Source organism: Leishmania martiniquensis, chromosome 36 (genome assembly GCF_017916325.1).
Source record: "Leishmania martiniquensis isolate LSCM1 chromosome 36, whole genome shotgun sequence".
In the NCBI taxonomy this organism is placed as follows: Eukaryota; Euglenozoa; class Kinetoplastea; order Trypanosomatida; family Trypanosomatidae; genus Leishmania; species Leishmania martiniquensis.
This window is the reverse complement of record NC_090171.1, coordinates 1,491,843-1,519,830: the sequence shown is the minus strand read 5'-3', so window position 1 is coordinate 1,519,830 and position 27,988 is coordinate 1,491,843. Positions and strand designations below refer to the sequence as shown.

General features: G+C 59.1%; 8 protein-coding genes across 8 annotated transcripts; all 8 read right to left on the bottom strand.

Moving 5' to 3' along the window:
- Positions 1 to 908: 908 nt before the first annotated feature.
- On the bottom strand, positions 909 to 2,222 carry LSCM1_00420 (uncharacterized protein; the record flags this gene model as incomplete). Its single annotated transcript, XM_067318071.1, has 1 exon — positions 909 to 2,222. The coding sequence occupies one exon, from the start codon at positions 2,220 to 2,222 to the stop codon at positions 909 to 911; it is 1,314 nt and encodes a 437-aa protein (XP_067174176.1).
- A 965-nt stretch (positions 2,223 to 3,187) lies between these two features.
- Positions 3,188 to 4,021, bottom strand: LSCM1_00419 (uncharacterized protein; the record flags this gene model as incomplete). The annotated part of the gene is made up of 1 exon (XM_067318070.1): positions 3,188 to 4,021. The coding sequence occupies one exon, from the start codon at positions 4,019 to 4,021 to the stop codon at positions 3,188 to 3,190; it is 834 nt and encodes a 277-aa protein (XP_067174175.1).
- Positions 4,022 to 4,911: 890 nt separating this feature from the next.
- LSCM1_00418 (uncharacterized protein) lies at positions 4,912 to 6,099 on the bottom strand (the record flags this gene model as incomplete). The annotated part of the gene is made up of 1 exon (XM_067318069.1): positions 4,912 to 6,099. One exon carries the CDS (start codon positions 6,097 to 6,099, stop codon positions 4,912 to 4,914), a length of 1,188 nt encoding a protein of 395 aa, XP_067174174.1.
- A 1,391-nt stretch (positions 6,100 to 7,490) lies between these two features.
- Positions 7,491 to 8,561, bottom strand: LSCM1_00417 (uncharacterized protein; the record flags this gene model as incomplete). Its single annotated transcript, XM_067318068.1, has 1 exon — positions 7,491 to 8,561. One exon carries the CDS (start codon positions 8,559 to 8,561, stop codon positions 7,491 to 7,493), a length of 1,071 nt encoding a protein of 356 aa, XP_067174173.1.
- Positions 8,562 to 9,129: 568 nt separating this feature from the next.
- On the bottom strand, positions 9,130 to 11,613 carry LSCM1_00416 (uncharacterized protein; the record flags this gene model as incomplete). Its single annotated transcript, XM_067318067.1, has 1 exon — positions 9,130 to 11,613. One exon carries the CDS (start codon positions 11,611 to 11,613, stop codon positions 9,130 to 9,132), a length of 2,484 nt encoding a protein of 827 aa, XP_067174172.1.
- Positions 11,614 to 12,852: 1,239 nt separating this feature from the next.
- LSCM1_00415 (uncharacterized protein) lies at positions 12,853 to 14,847 on the bottom strand (the record flags this gene model as incomplete). The annotated part of the gene is made up of 1 exon (XM_067318066.1): positions 12,853 to 14,847. One exon carries the CDS (start codon positions 14,845 to 14,847, stop codon positions 12,853 to 12,855), a length of 1,995 nt encoding a protein of 664 aa, XP_067174171.1.
- Positions 14,848 to 18,364: 3,517 nt separating this feature from the next.
- On the bottom strand, positions 18,365 to 19,039 carry LSCM1_00414 (uncharacterized protein; the record flags this gene model as incomplete). Its single annotated transcript, XM_067318065.1, has 1 exon — positions 18,365 to 19,039. The coding sequence occupies one exon, from the start codon at positions 19,037 to 19,039 to the stop codon at positions 18,365 to 18,367; it is 675 nt and encodes a 224-aa protein (XP_067174170.1).
- A 2,496-nt stretch (positions 19,040 to 21,535) lies between these two features.
- On the bottom strand, positions 21,536 to 23,422 carry LSCM1_00413 (uncharacterized protein; the record flags this gene model as incomplete). Its single annotated transcript, XM_067318064.1, has 1 exon — positions 21,536 to 23,422. The coding sequence occupies one exon, from the start codon at positions 23,420 to 23,422 to the stop codon at positions 21,536 to 21,538; it is 1,887 nt and encodes a 628-aa protein (XP_067174169.1).
- Positions 23,423 to 27,988: the final 4,566 nt, after the last annotated feature.

The window sequence follows — 27,988 nt, the reverse complement described above, 5'->3', positions numbered from 1 at the left end:
AAAGGTTGAGGCCCAGGCCGTGAGTAAACGCCCAGATGTGGTGGTGGGTTCGGCCGAAATCTCTCGCGACACGCATCGTTGTGTGAAGAGCAAACGATAAAGGAATGCCCATACGATCACCAGCGAAAGGGAAGTGAAGCTTACTCTGGGGGAAGGAGGTTGAAAAGGGCGCGCAATTCGTGACACCCGAACGCACATGCAGGACGAGGTGCCCGGCTGTTATACACGCACGCGCCACTTCATGAAGCGCACGCCAGCCGCGCTCTTTCCTCACCGCCTCTTCCTTGGAGAGGAGGTACTGGAAGAGAGAGGGACGAATGGAGGAACGCAAGCCTCGTCGCAGAGAGAAGAGAAAGACGGTACGGCGATTGAAACGATAGGTCACGAAATCTTGTGTATGTGCGTGGTCTGAGGAGCCGCGGCAACATAATCTAGCCAGTTGCTGCTCCGGGCCATCGCACACCATCACATTTTCTTTCCACCTCTCGAAGCCCATTCACAGCGGAGCCACCGACACCCTCTTCTGTCTACTTCAATTCGTCTCTTCTCACGTCTCTCCGTTGCTGGGAGTTGACAGGTGCGGTGCCAGGCAACAGGTCCTGGCGCCGGCGTTTCCATGCAGTCTGCATGCCGAGCCTGAGTGGAGGGGCGAGAAGGAGCAAGGAGGAGAGGTCGAAAGAGAAAGGGTAGAAAAGGTGGACAAGACGAGAAGCAGAAAAGTGGACTGCGCTGCCGATGCGCCGTTCGAACATCTGCCTGGGCACACATGTAAGGAGCGGCAGCGTCGCCCTGCTCCTACCTCGCGCGCCTCGCACCACCACCCCTCTTCTTGTTTTTCGCTCTTCTCTCCCGCATCCCCATTCGTGTTTCACACCCTTTCAGGCGGTTCTGCGTATCAGCGAGCGCGCTTAGTAGCGATAGTGGTCCGGCTTGAACGGGCCATCGACCGGACAGTTTATGTACTCAGCCTGCTTTGGGGTCAGCTTCGTCAGCTTGGCACCAACGTGGGCCAGGTGAAGGGCGGCGACCTTCTCATCGAGCGCCTTGGGCAGGAAGAACACGCCGGCGTTGTCGCCGTGCGGGTACTTGCCGTTGTCACGGTTGCTCCAGAGCTCGATCTGCGCCAGCACCTGGTTTGTGAAGGAGTTGGACATGACGAAGGATGGGTGACCGCTGGCGCAGCCGAGGTTGACCAGGCGACCCTTAGCCAGGAGGATGATGTGGCGCCCGTTCTCCATGGTGTAGCGGTCCACCTGCGGCTTAATCTCAACGTGCTCCTTGGCGTTGGCTTCCAGCCACCCCACCTGGATCTCCGTGTCAAAGTGGCCGATGTTGCACACAATGGCGTCGTCGCGCATGTGCAGGAAGTGCCTGGAGGTGATGATGTCGTCGTTGCCGGTCGTTGTCACGAAGATGTGTGCATCAGCCACGACGTCCTCGATCAAGACAACCTGGTAGCCCTCCATGGCGGCCTGAAGAGCGTTGATCGGGTCCACCTCCGTCACGACAACGCGAGCGCCGAAGGCGCGCAGGGCGGCGGCGCATCCCTTACCCACATCGCCATATCCGCACACGCAGCAAGTCTTACCAGCAATCATGACATCGGTGGCACGCTTGATGCCGTCGACTAGGGACTCTCGGCAGCCATAAAGGTTGTCGAACTTGCTCTTGGTCACACTGTCGTTGACGTTGATGGCGGAAATGGGGAGCGCGCCCTTGCTCAGGCGCTTGTACAGGTTCTTCACACCGGTCGTGGTCTCCTCGGAGATGCCGAAAATCTTGGGCACGAGCTCGGGGTGGTGGTCGATCACAAGGTTCGTCAGGTCACCACCGTCGTCGAGGATCATGTTAGGCAGACCGTCACCGCTGAAGCCCTTCAGTGTTTGGGCGATGCACCACTCGTACTCCTCATCCGTCTCCCCTTTCCACGCAAACACCGGTACACCGGCCTTCGCGATGGCCGCGGCGGCGTTATCCTGGGTGGAGAAGATGTTGCAAGAGGACCAGCGCAGCTCCGCACCAAGGGCCTTGAGGGTCTCAATGAGCACGGCCGTCTGCACTGTCATGTGCAGACACCCAGCGATCTTTGCGCCCTTCAGCGGCTGGGAAGGGCCATACTCGCGGCGCAGCTCCATCAGGCCAGGCATCTCGTTTTCGGCCAGCTCGATCGCCTTTCGGCCCCATTCCGCGAGACTGATATCCTTCACCTTATAGTCCGTCATGATTTGCTGTATGAATGAAGCGGAAGGCGAAAAAAGAAAACTCAGACTCCTTCCAGGCGGTCTCTGTGGGCGGCTGCGGCTGGCGAAGCGAAACGACAAATACAATGAAAGAGAGAAAGGAGGTGTGAGATGAGGGAGGAGAAAACGTGAGCACAAAGGCTATCGCGTTTCTTTGAATGATTCGCCCGCAGTGGAGGGCACACGTGAAGGGTGAGAGGGAGGAAGGAAGAGGGAGAAGGGGACGACAAGACAGCAATGCGCACAGGCACGAGAAGGACGACGAAAGGGAGGGGGGAGGGCGGTGCGGTAGCGCCACGCGGGCCGGTGGGGCGATAGGAAAAGGTATGTGTGGGTAATTCGAGAAAGAGCGGAGCGAAAGCGAAGGGGCAGGGTAGACAGACGAGGAAGAAAAAAACGCAGAAGTAGAGGGGAAGAGGAGTTGCATGGTCAAGGAAGTGCGAGCCGAGGGTGGCGCATGCCATCTCAAGACTGCGCGACGCCTGTGTTGAAGCATCTGAGCAATGAAGATGTGTGTGTGGGGGGAGGGGAATAGCGCCCCCGGCGTCATGGCAAGATGCACGATGTTGCCAGTGAAAGTCGAGCGGGTTTGCTGGTCCATCGCAGGTCACCCCAAATGCACGACGGAAAAGCGGCTCCCTGGTAGCACTGTGGGGCGTGCGTCAGGTGCGCCGTCTGACGGCATACAGGAGATGGGCGAAGGCGCTCAATAAGGGGCGCTACGCCTCTCACTAAGCGGTGACATTTCGCTTCGCTGCTTTTCCGTGGCTTTGCGTTCGGTGTGCTCGAGATGTGACAGTGCCGACGTGCGGTGCGCCTCCCCACCTGACCCGTCAAGTGACGCTGACTGCAGACTAATCATCACCACCACCACAATCGCCGGAAGAAGGGGCGACGCGCCCACCACATTGGTGAAGGCAGCAGAAACAAACGAGAGGCTTTGGCTGCTATCCGCTGAACTGTATGTACTCCACCCCTCCCTCCTCGTCGGCCAAGACGCTGGCCACTTCACCGGGATGGTCCTCCGCCATTTGCGCGCATTTAATGACCGCATTCACTGCGTTACGGGCGAGGGCAACGTCATCGCGGCGCTCCAGTGCATCACGACAAGCACGGGCCGCGCGCGCTCTGTCGTCCACATCGCCTGCGAAATCGGTGCTCCCTTGGTCGCACGCATCCGCGCTCGGCGAGTCGAGGGCGATGCTACCCTCACCCATGGGCACGTTGCAGCTGGAGAGGTGGAGAAGGAAATCTAGGGTGCCGGCAATGCAGTAGCGCGACGACTTCAGGGGAGGAAGAGGAGGAGGAGTGCCGCTCCTGTTCTCGGTGCCTTCCAACTCGGCTGCTAAGGGTGCCGAAGTCGATGCCGATGCGCACTGCGCTGCGTGGTTAGCCTCATGCGCTGTATTGGTCGCGTCGATCGCCTCGCCGAGCTCGGCAGCTTGAAAAAGACGCTCCATCAGTTGCACCTTGCGTCCAGCATTCAGCTTCTCGATCCAGCCATACAAGGTAACTGCGCGAGATGCTGCTGCAGCTGATTGCACGCCCCGTTCCTCGGCGATATCCCACGGCACCTCAGTGTAAGGGGGAAGCTTCCCCTGCCTGACCGCCTCCTCATACGCGGGCAAGTCCAGGAAGGGTCCGGTAAACACCACCTCGAGTGTGGCGCCACGGGCACTGCGACAGTGTGGGATGAGGCCCAGGGACGTGGCAAGGTCCGTCACGTACGCCGCGTACGCGTCTTCCGCGTAGAAGCCGATGTGCAGATCCTCCCCCAGCATCTGAAGCTACCCGCAGAAAGCGGCTTGTGCGGCTCGATGAAAGGACCAAAGAGGACAAAGAAGCGCATGCAAACGCAAGCCGATGCAGAAGAGACGGGGGAAGGTAAAAGGCAAGTCAGAAGCATCGAGTGCGTCCTAATGCAACTTCGAGTTGGCGACTGTGAAGAGCTACGGTGCAGTTAGCACAGCACCGTCTTGCTGACGGTGACGAGGGTGCACGCGGGAGAAGCCGGGAAGGCGTCGAAGACAATGCTGCGCGCACAGACAAAAACAAGGGGGGAAGCCAACGAAAACGTCTGCGCTGCCCCGAGCACCAGACGGACGAGGCGGATGAGGCACAGCGAGAAAGCGAGCACATGTATATCCACCGCGCCCACCCCTCACGCACACACGCTGGTGCCTGAGCGCAGCGGATACTCGTTTCTAGCAGAAGCTGTCCACGAGAGAAACAGAGGAGCCCCCGCATAAGCGCGAACGCCTACGCGAGCGCGTGACACCTCTGAATAGACGCCCTGCCTACCTCTCGCACTGCTAGCCTCGCCCACTCCCCCCACTATCCACCAATCTCATCTGTGCCGCAAGCAGCCCCTCGCCTCATCTCTCGCTCGTCGCTGCATGCGCCTCTAGCCGACCTCAGTTGGGTACAATAGCAAGTCCTTCCGTCTCGCGGGTCTCACCTTTGTTTCTCGTAAAGAGATGCCCCTGTGCAGTCGCTGCACCTACTCCAGATACCAGTGGTCTCACCCTCCTCTACACCGACGGCACGGCTGTCATCTCCTGAGGCCGCCCCCTCACTTTCTGCACATCCTTGCCCTCCCAGACGCAACCGTCCCAGAGACCCGTTCGTGCACACACCCTTGCACGTCAGTCTATCCTCTCCTTACCGGCCGCTAGATGCTGTGTTCACGGAGCCAGTCCTCAACGGGCTCCTCCAGCAGCGCTTTCTCCACTGGCAACAAGAAGTCCTCCTCAGGGCCGCGCACGGAGGAGGGGATAAGCTCCTCCAGCATGCCCAAGTTCCATCGCACGTAGTGGACGTGCTCCAGGTAGAAGACCCACGAAGCAGCCCATCGAACCCAGTCAAGAGTGACGCCATGATCCTGCATGACATCGTAAAGCTCGTTCAGCATATCATGCTCCAGGTGCCACAGGCACGGCCCATCATAGTAAAAGTTCTTCCGCGCGTACTCACCGTCGTCCGAAGGGTCCAGCAGCGCTGCACGCTCCTCCGCTGACCTTGGCGCGTACACCCGCACGTTACGCATGTGCATACCACCCTCATTCGAAGCCATGGAGAAGTGGATGATGATGCCGTTTCGCTCCATGCACACCTCGAGCGGAATCCAGTCGGCAAAAGTGAGCATAGCGTTCAGTCGCGGCGGGTCCTTCAGCTCGATGCGTCCCCACGCGTGCGCGGCGCCGAGACGACCCTCCTTGACGGCATCGCGGCGAAACACAACAACGTTGTCTTCCGGGCGGTGCTGTACGGCCCAAGAGCCATCGCCGCAGGTGACAGGCGGATTCAAAGAAGGACGCGGCCACGCCGTTTGCTCGGCTGCGTGGGCCACTTCATCACTGCCGTCCTCACCTTCAGGCTTTCCCGGCAAACCCTCGGCTTCCACTGACGATGCTGTTGTTCCGGCGCTGCTCGCCTCACTACTCTGCTTGGGGGAGACGGTGGAAGCGCTATTGGTGTCTTGATGTGCCCCGCGGGGCACCTCGCCTGCGGCTTCCGCAGTCGCCAGTGAAGGGGAGGCAGCTGTGGTCCTTGTTGCGGGTGGCGGAGGTGGGGGCTTTGTATAATACTCGCGCCGAATCTCGTCGCACAAGTCTTTGTAAAGCGCTCGAAAGAGCTGGTGGTTGCCAGGGCCGTACTTGTCGGCCATCGCACGTGCCCACTGTGTTTCTTCATCTACAACGTCCTCGGTAGAGAGGGCACGGCGGCCGTGCGCCATTACCGTCAGCGCACCGGGCGAGGATGCTCCCTGTGCCGCCGGGAAGCGGCGAACCATCCCGGCAAGTGCAGCCGAGCCGCGCAACAAAGCGGGGCTGCGCGGCACCCTCTGGAGGAACCACATCCGCTCCAGGCACTCAGAGGAGAAGAGCTGCGGGGGGGCGGAGAAGGGGAGTGAAAGTGCGGCAACGCCGACAAGGAAAACGAGCTTTGAAGGCACCGAGCTATACGGGCGATGCTGCGCTTGCGGGCAGTGAATCGATGCGGAAGAGGAGGATGATAATAATAATATATATAAAGACCTGTGGCGAAAAAAGGGCGATGGAGCAAAACCGGCTTCGTAAAGGGCACTCCTCAGACGGCCACAGGCGTGCAGCCGCGGATGCGCTTCCCCTGTGTCAAGCGGCGGTGAAAAAGGAGAGCCTAAGGGCCCTGAACGATAAAAGATGGATGTGGATATGAAGAACACTTTGTGGCGGCAACGATCATTTCGTCGAGCGCCACTGTGGCTGTTCCTGAGCCTCTGCTTGAGGAGGTGTGACGGCAAAAGTGGCGAAAGCCTCTCGTGCTGGTGGCATGCAGCTGAAATGGGCCACCACGTACGCCACACTCAGACGCCTGTACGCATGTAAAGGGGGAACCTGAAGATGCGCTGTGTTGTGCACAAATAAGCCAGGGAAAGAGGAAGAGAGATGGCGCAGGTGAAGGCCGATTCGTCAGCGGGGTCTGAAGATATGCGGCGCGCGAGGCTGACAAGAGCAGTGCATCCCCCTCTTGCCAAGCTCACTGCTTAAACCATACGGGACTAGTAACAACAACAAAAGAAAAAGAGGGCAGGAGAGGAGAATGAAAGTGGAACCCTCTGATCGCCCACGATCACTCACCGGTGCCTCGCCGCGCTGGCCAGACGCTGACAAAAGCAGTCATGCATGCGGGGGGGGGGGGGCGAGAGACGGACAGACGGCACGGGGCGCTTGGGGAATGACGCATGGAAAGCGCCGCCGCCCCTTCCCCGCCCCTTTCGTAGGTGTTGCCACCACTTTCATCACCCGAGGTGCTCCTCTCCCCTCTCTGTACGCCGAGCCCTCTGTGCTGGAATGCCCCTTTACTTTTTCTTACGATTGCATGCTTGCGTGTTTCCTTAATAAGTGGCCCCCGTGCCCGACTCTCGAGAAGGGAGGAGGGCATGGGAATCGTTTACGTTACTCATACACAACTGCACGCGCGATGGCAGCTGTTTACCTCTTTAAAGGGGAAAAAATCTGCAAAGAAGACAACGACCCGCGACCGAGACGATTCCACACACACAGACGCACACACACACACACATCCACACATCCACACTGGATAAAGATATATAAGCAAGACAACCCAAAGACAAAAGGAAGTCGCGGAGACGCGCGCAGCCGCCGACATTTCAGCCACATGAAAAGAGACCTTCATGTGTGCAGACGCTTCTCGAGCAAGCGTATGTGCGCACGCAACCAGAAGCCTGTCTTCGCCGCATTCGCCTCGCTATAGCGTCCACAACGGCTTCGCGCCAGGCGCGGACTCGTACGCGTCGCCAAAGCGGTACATCTTAATGAGGCCGTCATAGCTCGCGCTGGCGAAGCCTCGACCGTCGGGGTGAAAGGAAATGGCATTAATCGTACCGAAGTGACAGCGCAGCTGGCCAAGCTGGTGGCCTTGCACCTTGTGGAAAAACTTGACCTCAAAGATGGACTGCCCGCCCTGTGTCGTCACAGCAGCGGCATCCATGCCACCACCGAGAATTACGTGGTCGGCGTTCGGGCTGATCGAAACGTCGTTCACTGGAACGTCGCTCCGGTACACCTGAATGGTGGCCAGATCGCGGAAGTCTATGAGATGAGATGTCTTGTCGGTGGAGGCGGTGGCCAAGGTGAGGTAGTTGGGGTCCCAGCTGAAGCGGTTGATCACCTCATTCTCGTCCTCGTGGATCTGGCGGCTACGAATCACCTTGTTCGCCTCCACGTCGAGGATGTTCATGTAGCCGCCCTCGGCATAGTAAATTGTCTCATTCGTTGGCCCCCAGGCCGCCCACGTGATGGTGTCCGGCGTCTCAAAGGTGGAGAAGATGGTGAAGGGTGTCTTGACAGGGGCAATGTCCTCGCTGGCCTTGGGCACCGTGAAAGGCACGTTGTACACCTGAATCGCCGAGCTCGTGCTGGAGCGGCCTTTGGTGGCCACCATCATCAGTGTGTCATCGTGCGAGAAGCCGACACTCGCGCCAGACGACAGGCTACGGCTCACAGAGCCAAGCAGGGCGCCTGACTCCACGCTCCACAACAACACCTCCTCACCTGCACTGGCAGTAGCCAAGAGTGTGGACTCACGGTTCACATCTAGTGCCACCATGGCCGCATCGTACGTGCGACCTTCCACCTGGCCCACCGTCGTGTAGGAGCCGAGCAGCTTGCCCGTCTTGGCCTGCCAGCAGCACGCGCTGCAGTTTGTATCCTTGGCAGAGGAAAAGAGAAGGTCGCCGTCGCGGTTAAACTTCAGCATTGTCACGCCCTTCATGTGGCCGTGAAGCGCCACGCCTTCCAGATCCACGGCGGACGTCATGGTCGCTGAGACGCAGCAGGTGAACGTTCGTGTCTTTTTCTTGTTCCCGAAGGAGGCGGTACGCACGCACGCAAAGAGAAGCGGGCACCGGAAGAGGAAAAAAAAGATCGAGTGCAGCAGAGGTGATACTGTTGCGGGGGAGTTTTGGTGTGTGCGGTCGTCAGAGCGGTTCCATCGCGTCGGGCGTATAAAGGGAAAGAGAGGACGAAGGGGTGGTGGGACAGGGGATGCATGTGCAACACAAAAGAGGGAAGGTAGAGACGTCGTCTGCCCGCACCCACTGAGCGAGCAGCCGGTGCGGGAAGCGAGGAATGCCGGCGAGGCAGCCCAAAGCACCGCATGCATGGCATTCAATCCTCCGCAATGCCATCGTAAAGGTGTTCGTGTCTATATGAGAGTGCGCGCTGCATGTGCGCGACCGCATCTGCGTCGAATGGCGAGCAGATGCGCACGCCGCTGCAGTGCACAGAGAGCAGTCTGGCAACGAAATTAGTCAACACAGCGGCAGCCCACCCCATCGTGCGAAAGGAAAAGAAGCTCGCGCTTAAGAGAGCGGCGTCCTACGTGCTCACCAACCGAGTTCCTTGAGACGCTCGCTCGCCATCTTGACCAAATCACGCTCAGTGACCGCCGCCGCACCAGTAGGGGTGTTGGCCGCGCTGCGGCGTAGCAGCGGTGATGTCTCGCCCTCTCCGGCACTCGCAGCCTTCGCACCTGCAGTGCGCTCCGTGCCCAGTGCCGCCTGCACTTTTCCCATCCCCACCTCTATCAGATGCACGAGCTGCGCCAGCATCGCCTCCTTCATGCCCTCCATAGGCACGGCCGCCGGCTCGGCGCGGAGTGCCGCCAGCGCCTCGAGCAAGGCTGTTTGCCGGTCCGCTGCCGCCATCCGCTCCTTGCGGTCGGCGTCAGCTATATGCTGAAGGCGAAAGCGCATGTCCTTCTCCAGCGACGTCAGCTGCGTTGTCGTTCGTTGGTGCTGTGCCTCGAGACGCTCGGCAATGTCCAGCTCGTATGCCTCCAGGCGGCTAATGAGGGCCAGAAGAAACTTGCGGTCCCCGGCGGCCTCGCTCGCACGGTGCACCAGGTCGTCGGGGGCACCCGCAGTGTCAGCTGCGGTTTGCGTCGATGCCGAGACGGGTTGCGCTAGACCCCCCGCGAGGGTCTCCTCACCGGCCTCGTTGCGGTTTTCGTCTGCAGAGGTATCGGAAGGCAACGCCTCTGGTGCTGCTCGTGCGGCATCGGGGAGGCCGTCGGGAGTGGGGGTGGGCGCTTTTGGCTCTAAAAAAGGTGCTTTATCCCCGGCCTCGGCGCCCGTCGCGACGGGCGCCGAGGTGACGACGCTGGCCACACCGGAATCCGCTCCGTGAGGGGCGGTGTGAGGTAGTGGCATGGGCGCAAACATTGGAAATGGAACCGGCACCGGTACATACCCTTTCCCCGGACTCGGAGTGGAGCTGCCGTTTGCCGCAGGGGCGGCTGAACACGCGGGGCTGATAGTGCCTTGCAGGGCGTACCAACTCGCGAACATGGGCCACCAGGGACCGTAGGGGTTCACATCGGCCTGCGGCGGAGTGGCTGGGGTGTGAGCAGCTTCTGGGGCCCCGTGCTGAGCTGCAGTGTTGGAGGGCGGCACGCGTGTGGTCGGTGCCGGCAGCGCCGCAGGCTCCATCTCCATCATGTGGGCCTGGGTGCGTGTGGGGGGCTCTGCGTGTGACCTCTCTGGCGCCCACGTGCGCGACGCCGGTGGTGCGATGGCGCTGGTGGTGTGCATGAGCCACCGCTGCTGTCGCGATCGAGCAGATTCTCTCAAGACTAGCAACTGCCCCATGCCGCGCACGATCACCCGGAAGCCGGCGGCGACGCTAGACTCAGCCAGCATCTTCGCCTCGGCACCACTCCCTGAGCAAGCGAGCATCTCGCTGAGGCCCGTGTTGCTCATGTCCACCAATTCCATTGCGGTGTCCTCCAGCACCGCCGGCGACGTTAGCAAGCAGCCGCCTCCCCAGGTGATGGAGGTACTGGACACATTCAGGTAGCGCAGGGCGGAGCCAGGAATAGCTGTCGCGACCGCACGAGCTGTCTCGTCACCCAGCGGGTTTTGACTCACATCGAGCCCTTTCAAGCCTCGCGTGGCCGAGTGACCGATGGACAGGGCGCCGGCTGCAGGCTGCGGCAATGGTTGACCATCTAAGCTCGCGCTGCCACCCCGTAGGGAGCGCTGCCACATCGAACTCGAGGTAACTGGCACGGCGGCTCGTATGAGGCGCACAAGGCCGCCTTGGCAAGCATCTGTCAGCCCGCACCTCACAAAACTTGCTTCCTCCAGAGCCGACCACGCCACGCCGCCATTCACACCTGCGGTGGGCGACTTGGGAGAGAGAACGGTCAACTGCATGAACTGCGCACGCGTGAGTGGGACGCCTACCAGGCGCAGGCAAGTGAGCCGATGGCACAGTGGGAGCACGTGGATCAGCGACCGCGGCACCGGTGCGCCGCCGCCCCGCTGCTGCAACGTTGCACGGCCAGGCGCCGCCGTGGTGATGAGAGGCATGCCGCACCAGGCGAAAGAGCTTAGGGTGCTGACGCTTTCCTTAACGGCCAGCGCCACAGCCTCCGAGAGGCATCGCAGTGTAGGCTCGTTCTGCGGGCAGAGAAGCGGCGTTGACGCCGGTGGCGAGGCCTGGCCGCGTGAGACGTGGGCGGCTGGCAGCGCTGCGTTGTAAGAGAAGTGGAGCTTGACAAAGTGCGTCCGCGGGAGAGCGCCTGTCGCCCCCAGCCGAGAGGGCGCTCGGCTGCCTGAGGCAGCTCCTTGTGGGCTCCGCGGTCTTGATGAGTTGCGCGACTGCACCGCACGCGATCGCGCGGCGCCGGATGCTGGGTGTATGTCTAAGACTGCGTGCGCGAAAAGGCGTATGTCGGCAAGCGGAACGTTGGCCAAGTTCACATCGATGACGCCGTCACGAAGGGAGGCACAGAACTCAGAGCGAGGCAGTGTGTGGTGCGCCTGGCACTGAGCGAAGTACCGCTCCACGAGGGAAGGTCGCCCCATTGACGCGACCGACCGTCGCAGACAGGGCCGACATGCACAAACCAAGAGTGTTCCTTGCCAGCACAGGAAGGTAAAGGGAGGAGCCTGCCTACGGGGGAGGGGGGCAAAGATGAGCAGGTTATGTGCCCTGTCTGTTGAGAGTTGATCGACGGATTCGCGTCTCCACGCTCAGAAAGGGCGAGTGGCGTACCTTCTCCACTTCGCAGATGACTGATCTATTAGGAGCAGCGGACTTTGTGGAAAAGAAAAGTCGACTCAGAAGTTCGACTGCTACTGAGCTTTTCACAAAAAATACGGCCCAGGAATAAGGGCAGACAAGGGGGAGCGCGTGGTGTGGGCGCGTGCGTACACACACCAAGACATGCGTGGTAAAACGCAGAGAGAAGATACACAGCGAGTAAGCGTGGGGGTATGACGAGGGTCAAGCCATCAGTCCATCGTGCCATGAAAAGGGGTACCCAGAACGGGCCGCGCTGAAACAGCCGGTGGCTCTTCATGGCAGAGCCTGCGCAAGCGCTCAGGCGTGCAGCGCCGTGAGAATTCTTCTCATGACCGCACCAGTCGCCAAACACGGCATCCGCACGTGTTCTACGTCGGGCCCCTCGCTGCTCTGAATGCATGCATAGGACAAAGATGACTCGTTTGTCAATAATATCTGCGTAACGTTCCCCCTTTCTGCGCCAGGAGAAGGACGAGAGAGAGAGAGGGAGGCAAAGAGAATAATAAAATAAAAAGGGGGAGGGAGGACTGGCTATGTGACGCAAAAAAAAAGAACAAATACACACACACACAGAGTAATAACTCTCATGGCCGAGGCCCCTTCTTTCCCTGCACCCCCCCCTTACGGTTCTTAGGATTATTACGGCGAATGTTGGCACACACACACGGGCAGTTGCCGCTCCTCTCGCCTTTAACACACAAACGCGCATGGAAGGGGGGAGTGGGGGGGAATGGCGAGAAAAAAGGGGGAGGGAAGGGAGAGGGAGGGCGCTCTCGTGGGCGGAAATAGAGAGAGAATAGGGGGATGAGAAGAGAGCAAACAGAACGACAGAGACAAGAAACGGCAAAAAGGTGCAGCGGGCGTGCCTTTTGGTTTTCTGTTTCCCTCTCTGTGGAGGGGGGAGGAGGGGGCGGCGTGTGAAAGCAAGAAAGAGGACGGGAAAGTAAGAAGCACGCGCCAGCGCCACTGCAGCTGCGGCGACTGCTTCCAGGAAAGGAAGGAGCGTGGCAGATCGGGGATCAGCGCAGGTACGCCAGGCCTTTGGCACCAAATTGCCACACGATGCGCCAGTATGCCAGAAACGCGTACGGTGCCCACGCAATCGTCAAGGCCACCGCAGTCCACGCGAGGATTTGCCACTCGCAAACGGTGCGAAACAAGCAAGATAGGTCGCTGAAGTCGCAGCGCCTGCACTGCTCTGCTTTCGAAAGGATGGGCGCCGGCGTGGTGGTCGTGGGCTCAAGAACCCAAGAAACGTTTGTAAAGGCCAGCGGCGCGGCTGCCGCGTCGCTCAAGACGACGGCGCATGAAGCGGTGCTGCCCAACTCGTCGGCTGGGTCGCTCACCATGATGAAGCGAAAGAGCGAAGAGGCGTTAGCGCCAGCCACCAAAACCGTTCGAAGGCACTCACGCGCCACACCGTCGCCGTCGCAGTTCGATACTCGCGCCCTCTGGCATCGACCAACAGAAACGTGATAGAGGCCAGCGTAGGTGTTCGCGTTCCGAACAGTCACGTGGAGGATGCCTGTACCATTGGCAAACTCGGCAGCGCCCAGCACACCGTGCACCGGAAGCGGCGTAAAGTCAAGCTCGTCCGCCCTCACCGTCCACCGCAGCATCGCACCGCCCGTGCGCTGCTGTGCGTCGAGCAGGAACTCCTGCTCTCCCACCATCTGCCGCGTGAAGGTGCCGAGAGAGGCGGCGATGTAACGCCCGCCCAAGCCCTGAGCGATCTGCACCAGGTCCTCCGCACGGTAGTCGGCCAGCTGATGCCGCACGCATGTCCCCTTCTGCGCGTTGCACTGCTTCGTGCTGGATAACGCGTAGAAATACTCTGCTGAGACGCCAACCTTGTCGCAATCGTTGCCGGAGATGCTGACAAGCGGCGCCGGAAGCAACAGCCACTCTGCCGGATCGTCGTCGCGCGCGTAGCTGCTGTCGCTGCTGTACTCTGCAGAAGGAACAAAGAGTACTCGCCCAGCCATGTCGACCTTGGTGCTTGCCTCTTCCAGCGAGATGCCAGAGTCCTGCAAAAGCTGTAGGACAGAAGCCCCGTCTCGCACCTCAGGGGTGTCCGTCGTGAGCTGCAGTGCCGTCGGTGCGACTCCTTGCCCTCTCGCTGACAGATGGAGCGTGTAAAAAAAAAACGACGATCCCACGAACCAGCCATCGTATGTGATGCCCTCGTCCTGCACGCAAACAATTCCGGCTGCGCCAGAGCGGAAGCAAAAGTCCCCGCGCATGGAGGCATTGCAGAGGTCGCTGGTAAGGGCGCACTCGACGCTCGTGCAGAGGCAGCACAGCCCGGCAGGAGCCGATACAACGGCTCCGGTCATATTCCTGTAGGAAGGGCAGCGAGTGACGCCATCGTCACATGACATGGCCGTCTGCAGCACCTGCACATGGTCCCGCAACGCCGCCGGAAACGTGCGCAAGTAGGTGAGCCCGTAGCGCACCTGTACGGCTTCGCGCCGAATGGTTACTTTGATGGGAGGAAGCGACACCTGCAACGAGGTGGCGACTGTGCCAGCCGCATCGGTAGCCGCCTCAGAGGGAAAGAGCGACTGATGCAGCGCGTGCGTCACCGTCACCTCTGCCTCCAAGACGGAGCCGGCGAGCATGCTGTCATCGAGGGTGATGTTGACCACGAGCTTACGTACGCACCCGGGCGGCGTCGCCGGCGAGGTGTCGTCACAGTAGCGAACATAGGCTGCTGCCGTGGCGGCGCCGCTCACCTTATCATGCAGTTCGTCAACGCCAGATCCCGCACAGATCCCCTGACTGGCGTACATCAGAACAAAAAGGAGCACGATGAAGGCGAGGCGATTGGGTGGTGGCATCGTCACAGAGCAAGCGCGAGAAACGCGGCGCGCCCGGGAATAGGGCATGGACGTACGGCGACCAACGTCTTCCTGCATTAGCCGTGCGGGCGCAGCAGGTTCAAGGAGCGGGCTCAACGACGGCGCAGCAGCAGTGGAGCCACCACCAGATGCACGCAACGCATCGGCGTTCATCTCCTTCTGTCGCCTTCGCGTGTGCGATCTGTTAGTGAACGCCTTAAATGCCTCCGTATTCCCCCCTTCGCTATCGCACTTCTTTGGAACTGTCTGCGCCTGTACGTGTGTGAATATGTGTGTGTCTGTGTGTAAGCTTGACTCTGAGTGGGTGGGAGGTACAAAAAAAAGGTGGCCAGATGGCGGTACAAAGAATGGGGAAGAAGTGAGAAAGAAGGGAATACGAAAGAGAGAAAGAGCAGAGGAGGAAATGGTATATATATATTTATATAATTAGATATTTATAATCTTCAAATGGCCAAAAAAAATACTCGGTGGGGAACAGCGGACGTGAGAGCAGAAGAAGAGCGAAGGAGAGGACGCACAAGAGTAAAAAGGGGGGAGGAAGGGAGAGAAGAAATACTTCAGAGCGCCGTTGGCTCACCGACACACACACACAGAGGGAGAGGGAGAGGGAGAGGGAGAGAGAGATCTGAAGATGACGAGAATAACACCAACAACAACAGCAGAAGCGGGAGGACGAAAAAAGGGGGCGCGTGTCTGCGTACGTGGGTGAATATGGGACTGCGTTAGCAACCTCAGCAGCAGTGAAGACGTAGCTCGGGTTGGCGAAAGGGAGGAAATAGAAAACAGAGCAGAATACGTCTGCGAGAGAGAGAGGAGGGAAGATTAAAGAGGGGCACGTGTGCGACGAGACCATTCATGGTATGCGTTTGTATGTTTGGATGCCACCGGAGAGGAAAGTGTGAGTGGGGTGGCGATATGAGGAAAGGAAGTTATCCATGTTGTTTGTGTGGCAGCAAATGGGAAGGGGTGAAGCATACGTGTGTGTGTGTGTGCGTATGCGTATGGTGTGCCGGTGCAAGGAAGGCGGCCCGAGGCGGCGACAGCGAGAGAAGAGAGTCCAATACGGAGGCAGAAAGCGAAGAAATGCTGGAAAAGTAAACTGGGAGGGCGAAGGACATAGCGAAGCACGCGCGCAGACATCGTCGCCAACCTCGAAAACTACGCGCCCAGGACCCATAAAGACCGCCTACGGAAACCGCGCCTGCAGAAGGCCCTGTCCCATGGCGATTTAGATGGGCTACAATGCTGTGTACTCCCGCCGTTCAAGCGCGTTGTGGGTGCAGAGAGACATCTCACCTGCTGCCGCACTCCCCCCCTCTCGCCCAAGCTTATCAGCGGCTAGCAGAATGTATACAGTGAGGAGGGCGAGGGGGAAGGCGGAGGAAAGTGGAAAAAAGGGAGAACAAGAGGGAAACCGAACTATCGCCCCGTCGACATCCACTCACCTGCACCCGCCTACCCACACATACACACATACACATACGCGCAGGCAAGGCACTCCTCTACTCTGCCTCGTTGCGATTTGCAGCGCCAACGCTGTCATCCTCTTTCCGCTCTGAGCCCAGGCGCTGGCTGCTCTTCTTTCGGCTGAGCCTTTCTTGAATGGGCGCAGTGCTCACAGTCACCCACAGACTCGTATAGGCTCGATAGCAACGAGAGAGTCTACTGCATCCATGACGGCACATGCACATACTGCGTGCGCCTCTGCGTGCAGGGCACTCTCTGCTCGCCTACTGTGCATTCTTAAAGTTATCATCCGCCACCATCGTGTAGAGACAGCTAACGCGAGAAAAAAAGGTAAAAAAGGATGAGAGGCGCCTTGCCGAAGCATGTCCTCAGACGACAGGCCCGAGAAGATGTGGCCGGTGATGCTCAACGCTTTTTTTTCGAAAGGCTTCATAGCACTTTCTTTTGAGCTTCCCTCCTCCCATTTACTGTATTTTCCCGCTCGGATGCCGCCATCCCACTTCCTATCCGCTGGCCGCGGCTACGCCTCCTCGCGCTGTGCCTTCCTTGCGTACATTCTCACAAGAAATAAGAGAGAGAAGGAAAGACTCCTCCCTCGATTCCGATCAGTGCATACGCGCACACAAATCCAACCAAAAGGGCGTACGAAGACATCGATGGGCCTCAGCCTGGGTTCGAAAAGGGAAAGGGACTACCGCATACAAGATTGTCTCGACGTCTTCAGCCTGTCATGAGGAAAACAAACAAGAAGGGGGTGAGCATATCAGCACTTCGGAACGTAGCGCGACAGGCAACAAGAAAGCGGCGGGAGCCACAGACCCCAGCGGAAGGTACTGCAGTTGTGTTTCCTTATTGCGCTCGTCAGTCGTATGCACCGCCCCGCAAACATCATTTGCCTCGCAAGAACGATAGATGAAGCAGCAGACCACCCACGGCTCATTGGCAGTCGCAAATATCTACGCCGAGGAGGGAGGCCGCGAGGTGGAACAGAGGTCGCGTGGCAGCAGACGCCCAGGGGACAAACGCGGCAAACAGAAGGCTGCATGCCCACAAAGAGACGGCCAACGAGTGCATCTTTTCACAGGCATCAGAGATGGCGTATGAGAAATAAAAACGAAGAGGGTGTCTCTTTCACACATGGCACGTGCAGGCACGTAGTAAGGTAAGAGGCACAGAGTCCCACAAGGCCACGTAGAATTGATATATATATATATCAAGCAGTAAAAGGTCAAGACGGCGACGGCATGCGCAAGGCGAGCAATCAAAGCACATCATCATACACAGCTGAGAGGATTTGGTGAAGAAAGAGAGAGAATGGGGAGGAGGGGGTGGGGTGGTCCACGAGGGCGACAGTGAGACAGGAGAGGGGCGACGCTCAACGACCGGGAAGGACAGTGTTCAGGCAAAACAGACGGAAGCGAAAGACGGAAAGGCGTCACCGCCGACACACATGTAGACAGAGAGGCCGTGAAGCCGACGAGGAAAGAAATCGAAAGCGAGTGGTATAGAGAGAGAGCACAGGGTGAGGTTGGAGAGAGGGGAAAGACGAAAGGAAAGGACACGAACGAGAGCACAAACATTCGAACATTTTCCTCACACAGAACCTACACACAGTCAACGCACCCTGCAAAGACCATCGAAAGGAAGCGGAGGGGCCCATGAAAAAATGTACCAGGAAGATCCGCCGATACACTTCGCGGAGAAGGCCATCTGGCAGAGGCACCAGGGTTGCATGGGCTCAGTGAAGGTTATCGAGGAAGGCTCGGGGAAAAGAGGCACAGACGCTGCTGAGGTGCAGTATGAAGACGACGAGAAAGAGGCATCAGGCGGCGCGCGCTAGTAAAAGCGTACAAAGAGAAGGAAGAAGGAAAAAAAAACAATATTAGCGCACACCCCGTCAGACTACGAAACCGAGAGGAGTGAGGTGCCGAAGCCGAGAGCTGCTTCCTCCTCCATTCCCTCTCGCCCTGGTGCAATGAAGATGTATGCAAACAAGGCGTCGCTCGTGGCCGAGGAGGGAAGGACTACCACTCGAGAGGCTTGCGCACCCGCCCCCACTACTTTGCTTACGACGCCTGTGAGGGAAGCACTATGTGCCCCCTCCCCGATCCCTTCTTCCGCCCATCCCCATCAAGCGCCGCCGTGGGGCAGCCTTGCTTCCCTTCCCCCCTCTGCCGCATCCTTCTTCCCACTTGTCAGCCTTCTAGGCGAGCTCTGCCTCGAGAGCCGCAAGGGCATCCTCGTCTTCCTGCGTCTTGGCATCCACGGGCTTTACCGGGAGCTTCTGAGTGGGCACTGCAGGCATCTCTGGCAGCTTCGCCTCAGCCGCCGGTTGCTCGAGACTCATGCCGTCAAGCTCCATCTCCAGCTCATTCATTAGTTCATCCTCATCAACAAAGTTGTTGTCTAGCGGCTGGCGGAGCGCCTCGCTCACCTGGTTCGCCTTGTCCATCTCCTCCATCAAGTCATCCATATTGTCTTCGATCTTGTCGGCATTCATCTGCTTGTTGGAGCGTTTCAGCTCATCCTTGGCGCGGATCTGTGCCCGCAGAACCTCGTGGTTCATACTTTGGTTCTGCACCGTGAACTTAAGCGTCTCTAAGTTCTGCTTCTGTGCGCCGATATTTACGAGCTGCTCCTCGTACATCTTCTTGCGCTTCATGCACTGCAGAGCGCCTTGTGTGTTCTTCTTCGCATACAGCTGCTTCGCCTTAGTCAGCTCGCCTTCCATACGCTTCTCGAGCGCCGCCTCGCGCTTTTCTAGCAGCTCGATGGCTGCGTCCATTTCTTCCATCGTCTTCGCGGTGCTCGAGTTGCCGCCGCCACTTCCGCGGCTCGGCTGCACCTGCTTCTCCTTACCAAAGAGGCGATTGAACATGACGGTAGGCGACGTTGCGTGTTGGCAGGGATAAATTTTTTTGTTCCGCCTCTTGCGAGAGGGGAGGGAGCAGAAGGAATTCGGCGCGCCCGTGTATGCGCGGGTGAGCAGCACCCAATCCTCAGCGATTATAGTTGCTTCGTGCTGACCAGACGGGGGCAAGCAGGACCGGATAACGAAGAGCCTGCCACGCGAGGGTGCCTCACAGACGCAGCTACACAGAATGGAAACCAAAGAAAAAAAGAAGACGTGCGGTCAACGCGAGTGAGCACGGCGGCACGCGGGTATACAACGACGGCGATCCCTGAGAAGCCAACACAAACGCAAGAAGAGCAGCAACGGAAAGTGAGACGTGCGGCAGGAAGCACAGTCGAAGAAGGTCGTGAAAGATCAGTGCGATCAATCAGAAGAAAAAAAGGAAAGGTGCACGAGCACCAGCAAGAATAGATGCAAAGGTGCGTGTAAAGCAAGCGCGAAACACAACTGCTCTCAAAGGCGCGTGCCGTTCGTATGGCAATCATGTAGTGTGTTGGGGCGTCAGAGGTGAGCGGGCAAAGGGAGACAGAGGAAGAAACAGGGAGGAGCGTTTGCAGGTGGGAGACGGATGCGGCCGATGGGGTAAGCGTGGCACAGATGGGGAAAGGAGGAGGAAAGAGGAGAAGCGGCATGCTTGCAAAGAAAAGGCTGCGGGAGAAAACGGGTGCGAGACCGCTTTCGTGGGCACCCGCAGGGCGGGGGCAAGAGATTCGCAGGCGTCCCCATATCCCTCCCACTCCTGATGTCAATGCGTCCTAGCGCACGTGCCATCACCCCTTTCCACCGGCACAGCGAAGCAGCAAGCAGCGGTCGCGAAGGGGCTCGCCTTGTTGCCAAAAGCAGCAGCACCACCACTGGTCAGCGAGCGCTTTGCGTGTAATGGCAAGACAGGCGTCCTCGGCACAATACCATGCTCCGACACAGCCTATTCAACCGCTCGTTCCCCTGACTCGCCTTGGTCGCTTCATTCACATTTCGGTGGCACTTTGCGGGGCACCGCCCATTTGCAGCATCTTAGCCAGCCGGTGGACGTTTAAGTGTGTGTAAAATATCTGCTTAACACAATGAGACGACGACGCAGGAAGGGGCTGCGGCATTGAATCCGGGGCGACCCCGGAAGGAAGGGGAGATGTGCGTTGGAGGTGGTGCGTGAGTGAACGAATGTGTCGGTGGGGGAGGATGCTCAAGTCCGTGGATAGGCAACGCAGAAACCGCAGCGGAGTCGCATGCAAAGGCACGCCACGCAACGCGGAAGGCAGGACGGCCGTGCCTTTGGCACTCCGAGAGGCCTTTCCGCCCGGCGTGTGTGTTGCGCGTCAGTCGCTTTCGTGACCTCGACTCCCTCTGCTCTTGCGTTCCGCACGGATGCGCAGTGTACCGATTGCCCCTTTTTCTTCTTCTGAGAAGCAGTCGCACAAAGTGGGGCAGCCGAATTCTGCGTGTGATCCGTCTCGTTTCCATCGCTGCCGCCGTGACAGTTCCGCGACACCCCTTGAAGAAGAAAGCTGTGAACACCAGCACAATCGTGCGAAGGGAAGCATAGCCTCGGCGGAGGGGGCGAACACCCATTAGCCAGCACGGCGAGAGAGGGGGGGTAGAAGACGCTGAGACGCATCAGGCAAGGAGGGGTAGTTGAGAGGTGCGCTTGCCAGCCCAGCCTTCTATTGCCCGCCGAGCCCTCGGCCACGCCCCACATGAACACAAAATACTAATTAAAAGGCGAAGAAGAAACGAGGAGACTGCACCTGCGCCCTCCTTGGCTGCATGTATCGTCCGCTGCCGTGGCACGGGTGGCTGTCTGTCTGTATGCGCCCTTTTTAACCATCGCCCATGGGGCTCGGCATCGGTGTGCTCAGGCTCAGGAGTGTTGCACAGGCATACGGAGAGAGCAGCGATGTCGGCACAGCGCAAACGCACACACACACACTGGGAAAGCGGGATCGCAAACAGGAAAACAATCGCGCACAACCGCCGAAGTCGCCACAGTACCGCCGGCAACTCTCTATCCCGTCCCCATCCACCCCCTCTCCGGGCCTACCACTAATGCTTCCGAGGGGAAGGGAGGGGGGAGGAGAGAGAGAGGGTGAGTGAGGCAGAAAGTTTTGATAGCCATGGGCACAAAGCTACGACGGCAAGCACACAAACGCTCGCTTACTCAACGTCACAAGAGACCCGGAAATAGGAAACAAAGGTGTAGCGGAGGAGGACGCCAGATTAGGGCAGTCCACAGAGGAGACACATGCGCCGCTTCCGTAGCGGCAGTGCCGCTGCACGTGTAACCACCATCACCACCACACTCATCATCCCTTCCTCTCCCCATCTGTCTGAGTACCCACATGTGTGGAAATGCCGATCTGCCCCCAGAAAGGGTGCGCGTGGGTGTGACCACCTCCCCTACCCCTATCGCGTGCACATGCACACACGTACCCACCCGAACGTGGCCGTATGTAGAGGCGCGATCTACTTCTCCGCTGATGAAGCCTGAGCGGGATATTTGGCCTTGACAGACTCCCAAGTAAGGGGCTGGATGGGGTTGCACAGCTCAGCCACGACCGACGCCACCTCCGACTTGGGCACACGAACCTGCAAGGCCGTGTCGCGCTCGCGCAGCGTCACGCTGCCGTCTCCCTCAAAGTCGCACGTGATGGCGAACGGGATGCCAAGCTCGTCGACACGGGCATACTTCTTGCCAATCGTCACGCTACTGTCGTCAATGCGGACGGAAATGCCCCGATTCACGAGCCCCTCTCGAATATCCGAGATGGTGGACAGTAGTTCTGGCTTCACCATTAGCGGCAGCAGAGCCACCTTCTGTGGCGCCAGCAGCGGGCTGAAGCTGAAGACGGCGCGCTTATCGTTCTTGCCGCCATCGTCGCGGCGAACCCAATAGCTCTGCTCCAAGAGGCAGTACAGGATGCGGCCAACACCAAATGACGGCTCGATCACGCTTGGGGTGTAGCTGTAGCCCGTGACCTTCACCTCCTTCTCCTCAAAGGACACCATCTGCGCTGTGATAGAAACCTCCTCGCCAGAGGAAAGGGCGATGGTGGCCGGCTGGCCAGCCGCGTGGGCGGCGCGGATCGCCTCGCACGCCTCCACAGAAGCAGCGTTTAGGTAATCCATAACTTCGCCAGCCTTCTTGCCGAACGTCTTGCCGATAAGGCCCTTCGCCATCTGTCGCAGCAGCTGGCGCTCCATACAGGGCTCATCATACTCCTCACGCGCGCACAGGTCCTTCTTCGATGCCTTGCTGTGCTGTGTCAAGTCGTACGCGGAGCGGTCCGCAATACCGACGCACTCGATCCAGCCGTACGAGGTGAGCAGCTCCGCGTCCCAGCAGTCCTGGGCGTAGTGCGCCATCTCGGTCGACTGGTGCTGGCGGAAACGGTAGAAGCGGACGCCAATGGACTCGAGGAAAAGCGCCACACGACCAATAAAGTAGCCGAGAGTCTCATTGTCGATCACCTTTGCGTCCACAGCCTCGCCGATCGTCATGCGTACAGGGTCTTCGTTCCTCGCCTGACGGTCGCGCGGCCACGCCCAGATCTGGACGTTGCGAACGCGGTGGAACTTCTCGTGGCTCTTGTTGTTCGGGTTGACAAAGTGCTCGATCTCTGCCAGCGTGAACTCGCGTACACGAATGAGTGCCGAGCGTGGAGCGATCTCGTTACGGAAGGCGGTTCCGATGCAAGCGCCTGCGAACGGCATGCGCTGCGCATTGCCCGAGTCCATCAAGCGCTTGAAATTAAGGATGATGCCCTGAGCTAACTCGGGGCGCATGTAGCCGAGACGGTCACCCTCGGGTCCGATGTGGGTGGCGAACATGAGGTTGAAGGGGAAGGGCTCACTGAAGGGGTTACCCTTGGGCGACTTGATGTCGTGCTTTTCCAGTACCGCCTTGATCTGGGTAGGGTTCATGCCGGCAGCATCGTGCAGCAGGTGCAGGAACTCGTCCCTCTGCTCTGCCGTGATGCCATCCTTCGCGATCTGCGCCTCACTCCACTCCTCCAGAAACTTGTCAGCGCGAATGCACTCACCGGTGACAGTGTCGCGCACCATGACGTCGTTGAAGCGGGTGACGTGGCCGGACGCCTTGAACACCTCCTCCGGCGTCAGGCAGGTCGTATCCACCTCGCACATGCTCTCCTCGAGGACAAAGTGCTGGCGCCAAAAATGAAGCATGTTGCTTTTCATGGCGCACATGGTGGGGCCGAGGTCGTACAGGCCAGCTGTTCCGCCATAGGGGTCGAAGGCGAGGCCGTAGAAGAAGCGGCGGCGGCAAGTGTCTTCGAACTCAGTGCGCACAAAGCCCTCCAGCTTCGCCGGCAGAGAAGGCGCCGCTGACATGATGCGCTGGCGAAAAAGCTTCGTGATTGCAAGCAGGGGTCTTGTGTGGAAAGTGACGGGGTGGTGAAAGTCAGCAGATCCGGTTCGCCTGATTCATGTATATCTGCTTGGATGTAAAGTTTTCTTTTCTCTTTTACTGTTCGTTTGTCTTTCCTTAGAAAAAAGGGGGGATGTGGGCGGGTGCAAGTGTGCGGCTGCCACGCTCGACAAGTGTAGGTGTGGGCAGCGGGCAGCCAAACAAGGAAGAAATAGAGAGAGGTAGAGAGAAAACAAAGAGCGCATCGGCATGGCCGACTCGCTGCGCGAATGTACTCCAGGTCAAAAAGGTTCACTGTTGGCACAGCGGAGCAGTGTTACCCACCCCCTTCGTCAATCCTCCGGCCTTGACCACACACACACACAAGCGCATGCGCAGATGCGTGCAAAGGTGCTCACACCACCTTCGCATTGCTGCCTTGGACGGTGTACAAAACTTCAGCCTCTGGCTGCTTCTGCTCCATCTACAGGCAGCAGCGAGTCGCTCCCGGCTCAGCGGCGTCGCCCGTCGCTGCACCTATGTGACCTCGTACACATTGAATGCCGTGTGGATAATGACTTCACGATTTTGTGCGGGCCTCCTCCGCCACGTGCAGGACGCGGCGGCAGCAATCATGGCATGTCGCTCACGCAGCCAGCGCGCTTTATACTCTACCTGGCCAATCCCGGCCTGCACAAGCACTACTCAGGCGGCGTGCCGCTCTCGCCCTGCCATATCCACTCTCAGGGTTCTCAAGTGCTGCCGCAGAACTGACACCTCCTGCCACTCTCGCGCTCGTTGAAAGGCCGCGTTTCGCGGCGGCGTTGACGGCAAAGGGGTGAACGTTGGTGAAGCAACAGAGCGTCCAGTTAGCCTGTAAGCGCCGTTGAATAAGAACCCAGCATCCGAAACACCGACTGACGTCACCAGCCAAGCGCCCTGCTGCCCTGGCTCCCCGCCTTCCCTGCTTGATGTCTCCTTCCGCTCCTCCTCCTTCTAATCTGCCAGGGCGTTAATGCGTGTGGGGGTTTCTGGATGTAGAGAGGCGAAGCAGTGGCGCATCTATGCCCGCGCCACGCCTGCAGCCTGGACTAGGCGACGTCGAGAGCACAAATAGCATGACCAGCGGTGGGTGCGGCACAGATTAATTGCAGCTTTGGGGAGCCCTTTCGCCCGCCTGTGAGGCACCCTGCAGCGACCTTCGCGTCTCCACCTCGCCCCACGCTGCACAGTCGCCTATCCTCATCCATCGGCCACCGTCTCGGGAAGCATGCAGCGTTGCCTCCGAGCTGCACGTAGACAACGGAGATAGAGGAGGGTTGCAGCACTCCGCGCCGGTGCAGCGAAATGGAGTCCTCCTGGACGGTGAAAGTCAGACGGGGGATGCGGCGGGGGCTGTGAAATCGCAATGGTGCCGCGCAAGGTGCGCCGTTGCTGTGTGTCCCTTGGGGAGGGGCCCCCACACCCGCCGAGGCGCGCCCGCCACGCCGGCCCAGAGAGCAAGCAGAGTTGCCCTAGCAGCAGCGGTGAAAATGGGAAGGGGCGCGCGCCGATAGCATTCAGGGCATCGTAGAAGGAAGGCGGTGGTGGCTCGGCTCGCCGTAGAGCGACGGGAGGGGACCCTGAGTCAGCACCGCCACCCTTGTTGGGCCCGCCCTATTCTCTACCTCGGTTGACGAGGAGGGCGACACTACCGCAAGCGTCATCTCCCCTCTCCCTATAGAGGAAGGGCACTGCGTCGCGAGAGCGGCTACCAGGCGTCCTGTCAGCATGGAGGGAATCTGTGTACACCGCTGCCTCGCCCAGCCGCACAATGCGCTGGCAAAGTGACCGCAATGCAGTTACAGAAGCGGCTGCAGCAAATCAGCGAGCCGTAGCCATTTGGCAGCATCGCCAAGACCCTGTTAGACTGGCGCTCTTCAATCAAGCCTGCAGGAATGGTCATGTCCTGCTGAGAAGACTGGCCGCAGCCAACCTGCTGCTCCATAGCTGGTCCCAGCGCCGTCGCAGCGGTAGACCACGATCGTCTCAGCAGGAGCGCGGCGGGAGAAAGGAGCCGAGTGGCGCTTGCGACGCAAGTGGTGTCTGCACAGTGACGCCGCACCCAAAAGCCGAGCTGTTCTGCAGAGCAGCTCCGCTGGGGTGGCAGTTGGGGTATAAACTCATATGCGACTGACTTGGCTACTGACGTGAAGCAGGCAAGAGAGGAGCACTGAAAGACTGCGACGCGGACAATGCCGGTGGCGTTCCTGCGGCAGAGTAGAAATTTCCTCGGCTCATGGCGCCGGTCCACAGGGCAGGGGAGAGGGGCGAGGCTGTGCGTGGCGATGTAACTCGAGACTCGTTGACGCCTTCTGGCGTGCTTTGAGGATGGGCTCTGCGATCTCCACTGAAGTCGGAGAGTCAAGCGCAAGAGTCCGATTAGGGCTAAGAAGAGCACACAGGCATACATGCAGCCGTTCCTACGCGGAGAGTAGGTGCGCAGTGCCGCCCTTCCTCTCCCATTGGTGACTCCTCTTCAAGCATCGCGGGCGCACGCGGCACCGGGCCCAAGAGAAAGGAGAGAAAAAGAGAGGAGTGGGGGAGGAGCACAGAGCACAATTCCTATTTGAAAGGTCGCATATCCATCAGGCTGTGGCAGAGCGCTCGTCAAGCGAGAGGAGTACTCCTTGATGCCCCTATCACGAAGCAGCTCGGAAGAAAAGGGCAGCCGGTAGTCCACTGGCAAGGGAGACCAGAGAGAGAGAGAGCAGGTGTGCGCTCAAGCCCATCGCGCTCTGGCCTGTGCCAACTCATCTTTCCCCTCTTTCTCTTCTTGGACGCTTGCCTCAATGGCCTCGGCAACGTGGAGGAAACAACGAAGAAAAACTTTTCTTTCAAGCAGCGTTCGAATCGTGCGGGTTGTCCTCGATCGGCTTACATGTCCTCTCACGAGAGCGACGAGCTTCGGCGTCAGACTTTGTCGCTTTTTTGCTGTTGTGGCCGCCGGTGCTTTCGCTTTGATGGATCTTTATTGGCTTCGGGAACATCCGCGCAGAGAACGACACGGCCGGTCTCTCACTCCGGCGCCCTCACACACACACGCACACGCACACGCACACGCAAAGCAGTGACGGGTACGAAATGTGGGGTAGGAAGTAGGGAGGCGTGGGCAAACAACGCGGGGCGTACGATACTCACGTCCCAGACGACCCGACGAGGCACCGCCATGGCAGAAAGGCCAAAAGCAATGGAGAAGGAGGAGCAAATAGGCAAACAAACAAAACCAACGACAGAAAAGATAAGCGCACAAGGCGAGAGAGAGAGAAAGAGAGGGGGCGTCATGAGCGCCAAGACAACAGAGCAACGTAGACGCACACGGAGCATAACGCCACAAAACCTCAGCGGACGAAGAGACAGCGGCTTGGCCGGTATTTTCGGGTCACGAAGCGTAACCACACACACACGCACACACGCCCAAAAACAAAAAGCGAAAGGGGCGGTCCGAGAAGCGAGACAGAAAGAGGGAGAGAGGGGCGGCAGTGTGAGACGCGGAAGGAAAACATTGGCACCGAATCGACATGAAAAAAAGACTTGAGAAAATACAAAACAGCGGACATGCAAGACGCACACAAAGAGCGAAGCGAAAAAAAAAGGAGCGGAAATTTATCGGCGGAAGGGAAAAGGGCGGGGTGCGACAGACAAGGGCAGACGGGGGCGGAGTCTTTTCACCCAGTCCATCGCGCGCGCATACAGATACACACGTAAACCAAAAAAAAAGTCGGGTGCCCGTCAGAGGGAAAGAGGAGTGGGGGAGCCTGCAGGAAATGCCTAGCTTCGCACCCCCCCTCTCCTCTCCCGACTCTGCGCTCTCTCCCCCTCTTCTCGACGGCTTCTCTGTTTGGCACGCACACGCATGTACCTCGGGGAAAAACATGGGGGTCTCTTGGAGAATAGGTAGAGATGAAAAAAAAACGCAAGCGCGTCAGAGCAGGTGAGAAAAGGGAAATGCTGCCACTTGTCTCCCTCGAGATATGAGGGTAGAGAGGGGAAGGGCAAAAAAGGCTCATCTGAAACCAGCAGGGGGTGGCCCGCAGGGAGTGCCAAGAACAGAGGAGCAACAGCAGCGACTCTCCCAGCTAGAGCATCTGCAACAAGAACGAAACCCCTCGCACCCCCCCACCAACACCGCCCCCCACACACACACACACACTCAAGCCCACTGCTGGCGAGCGTCGAAGTCGATCGAAAGGAAGGGAGGAGGGGAGGGATGACGAGGCGGCCTTCCGAGGCAGAACCGCTGCCACCGGTCTCTTTCACTCGACCTCACTCACCGCCACTCGGTCGAGAACTGCACCGTGCCCACAGCATCGGCACACCGAAGCAGAAACACAGCGCCAGGAAGGCACAGGCGATGCACGGGGCGTGCATTGATAGCTAAAGCCAGTTCATGCGCAACACAAGCGGAACATCACGCTTTTCACGAGTCCCGGTGGCGCGCATCTGTCGACATCCTCTATCTGAGCGCGCGACAAAGCAGACAAAACCTAAACAGCAAAGGGACCCGCAAA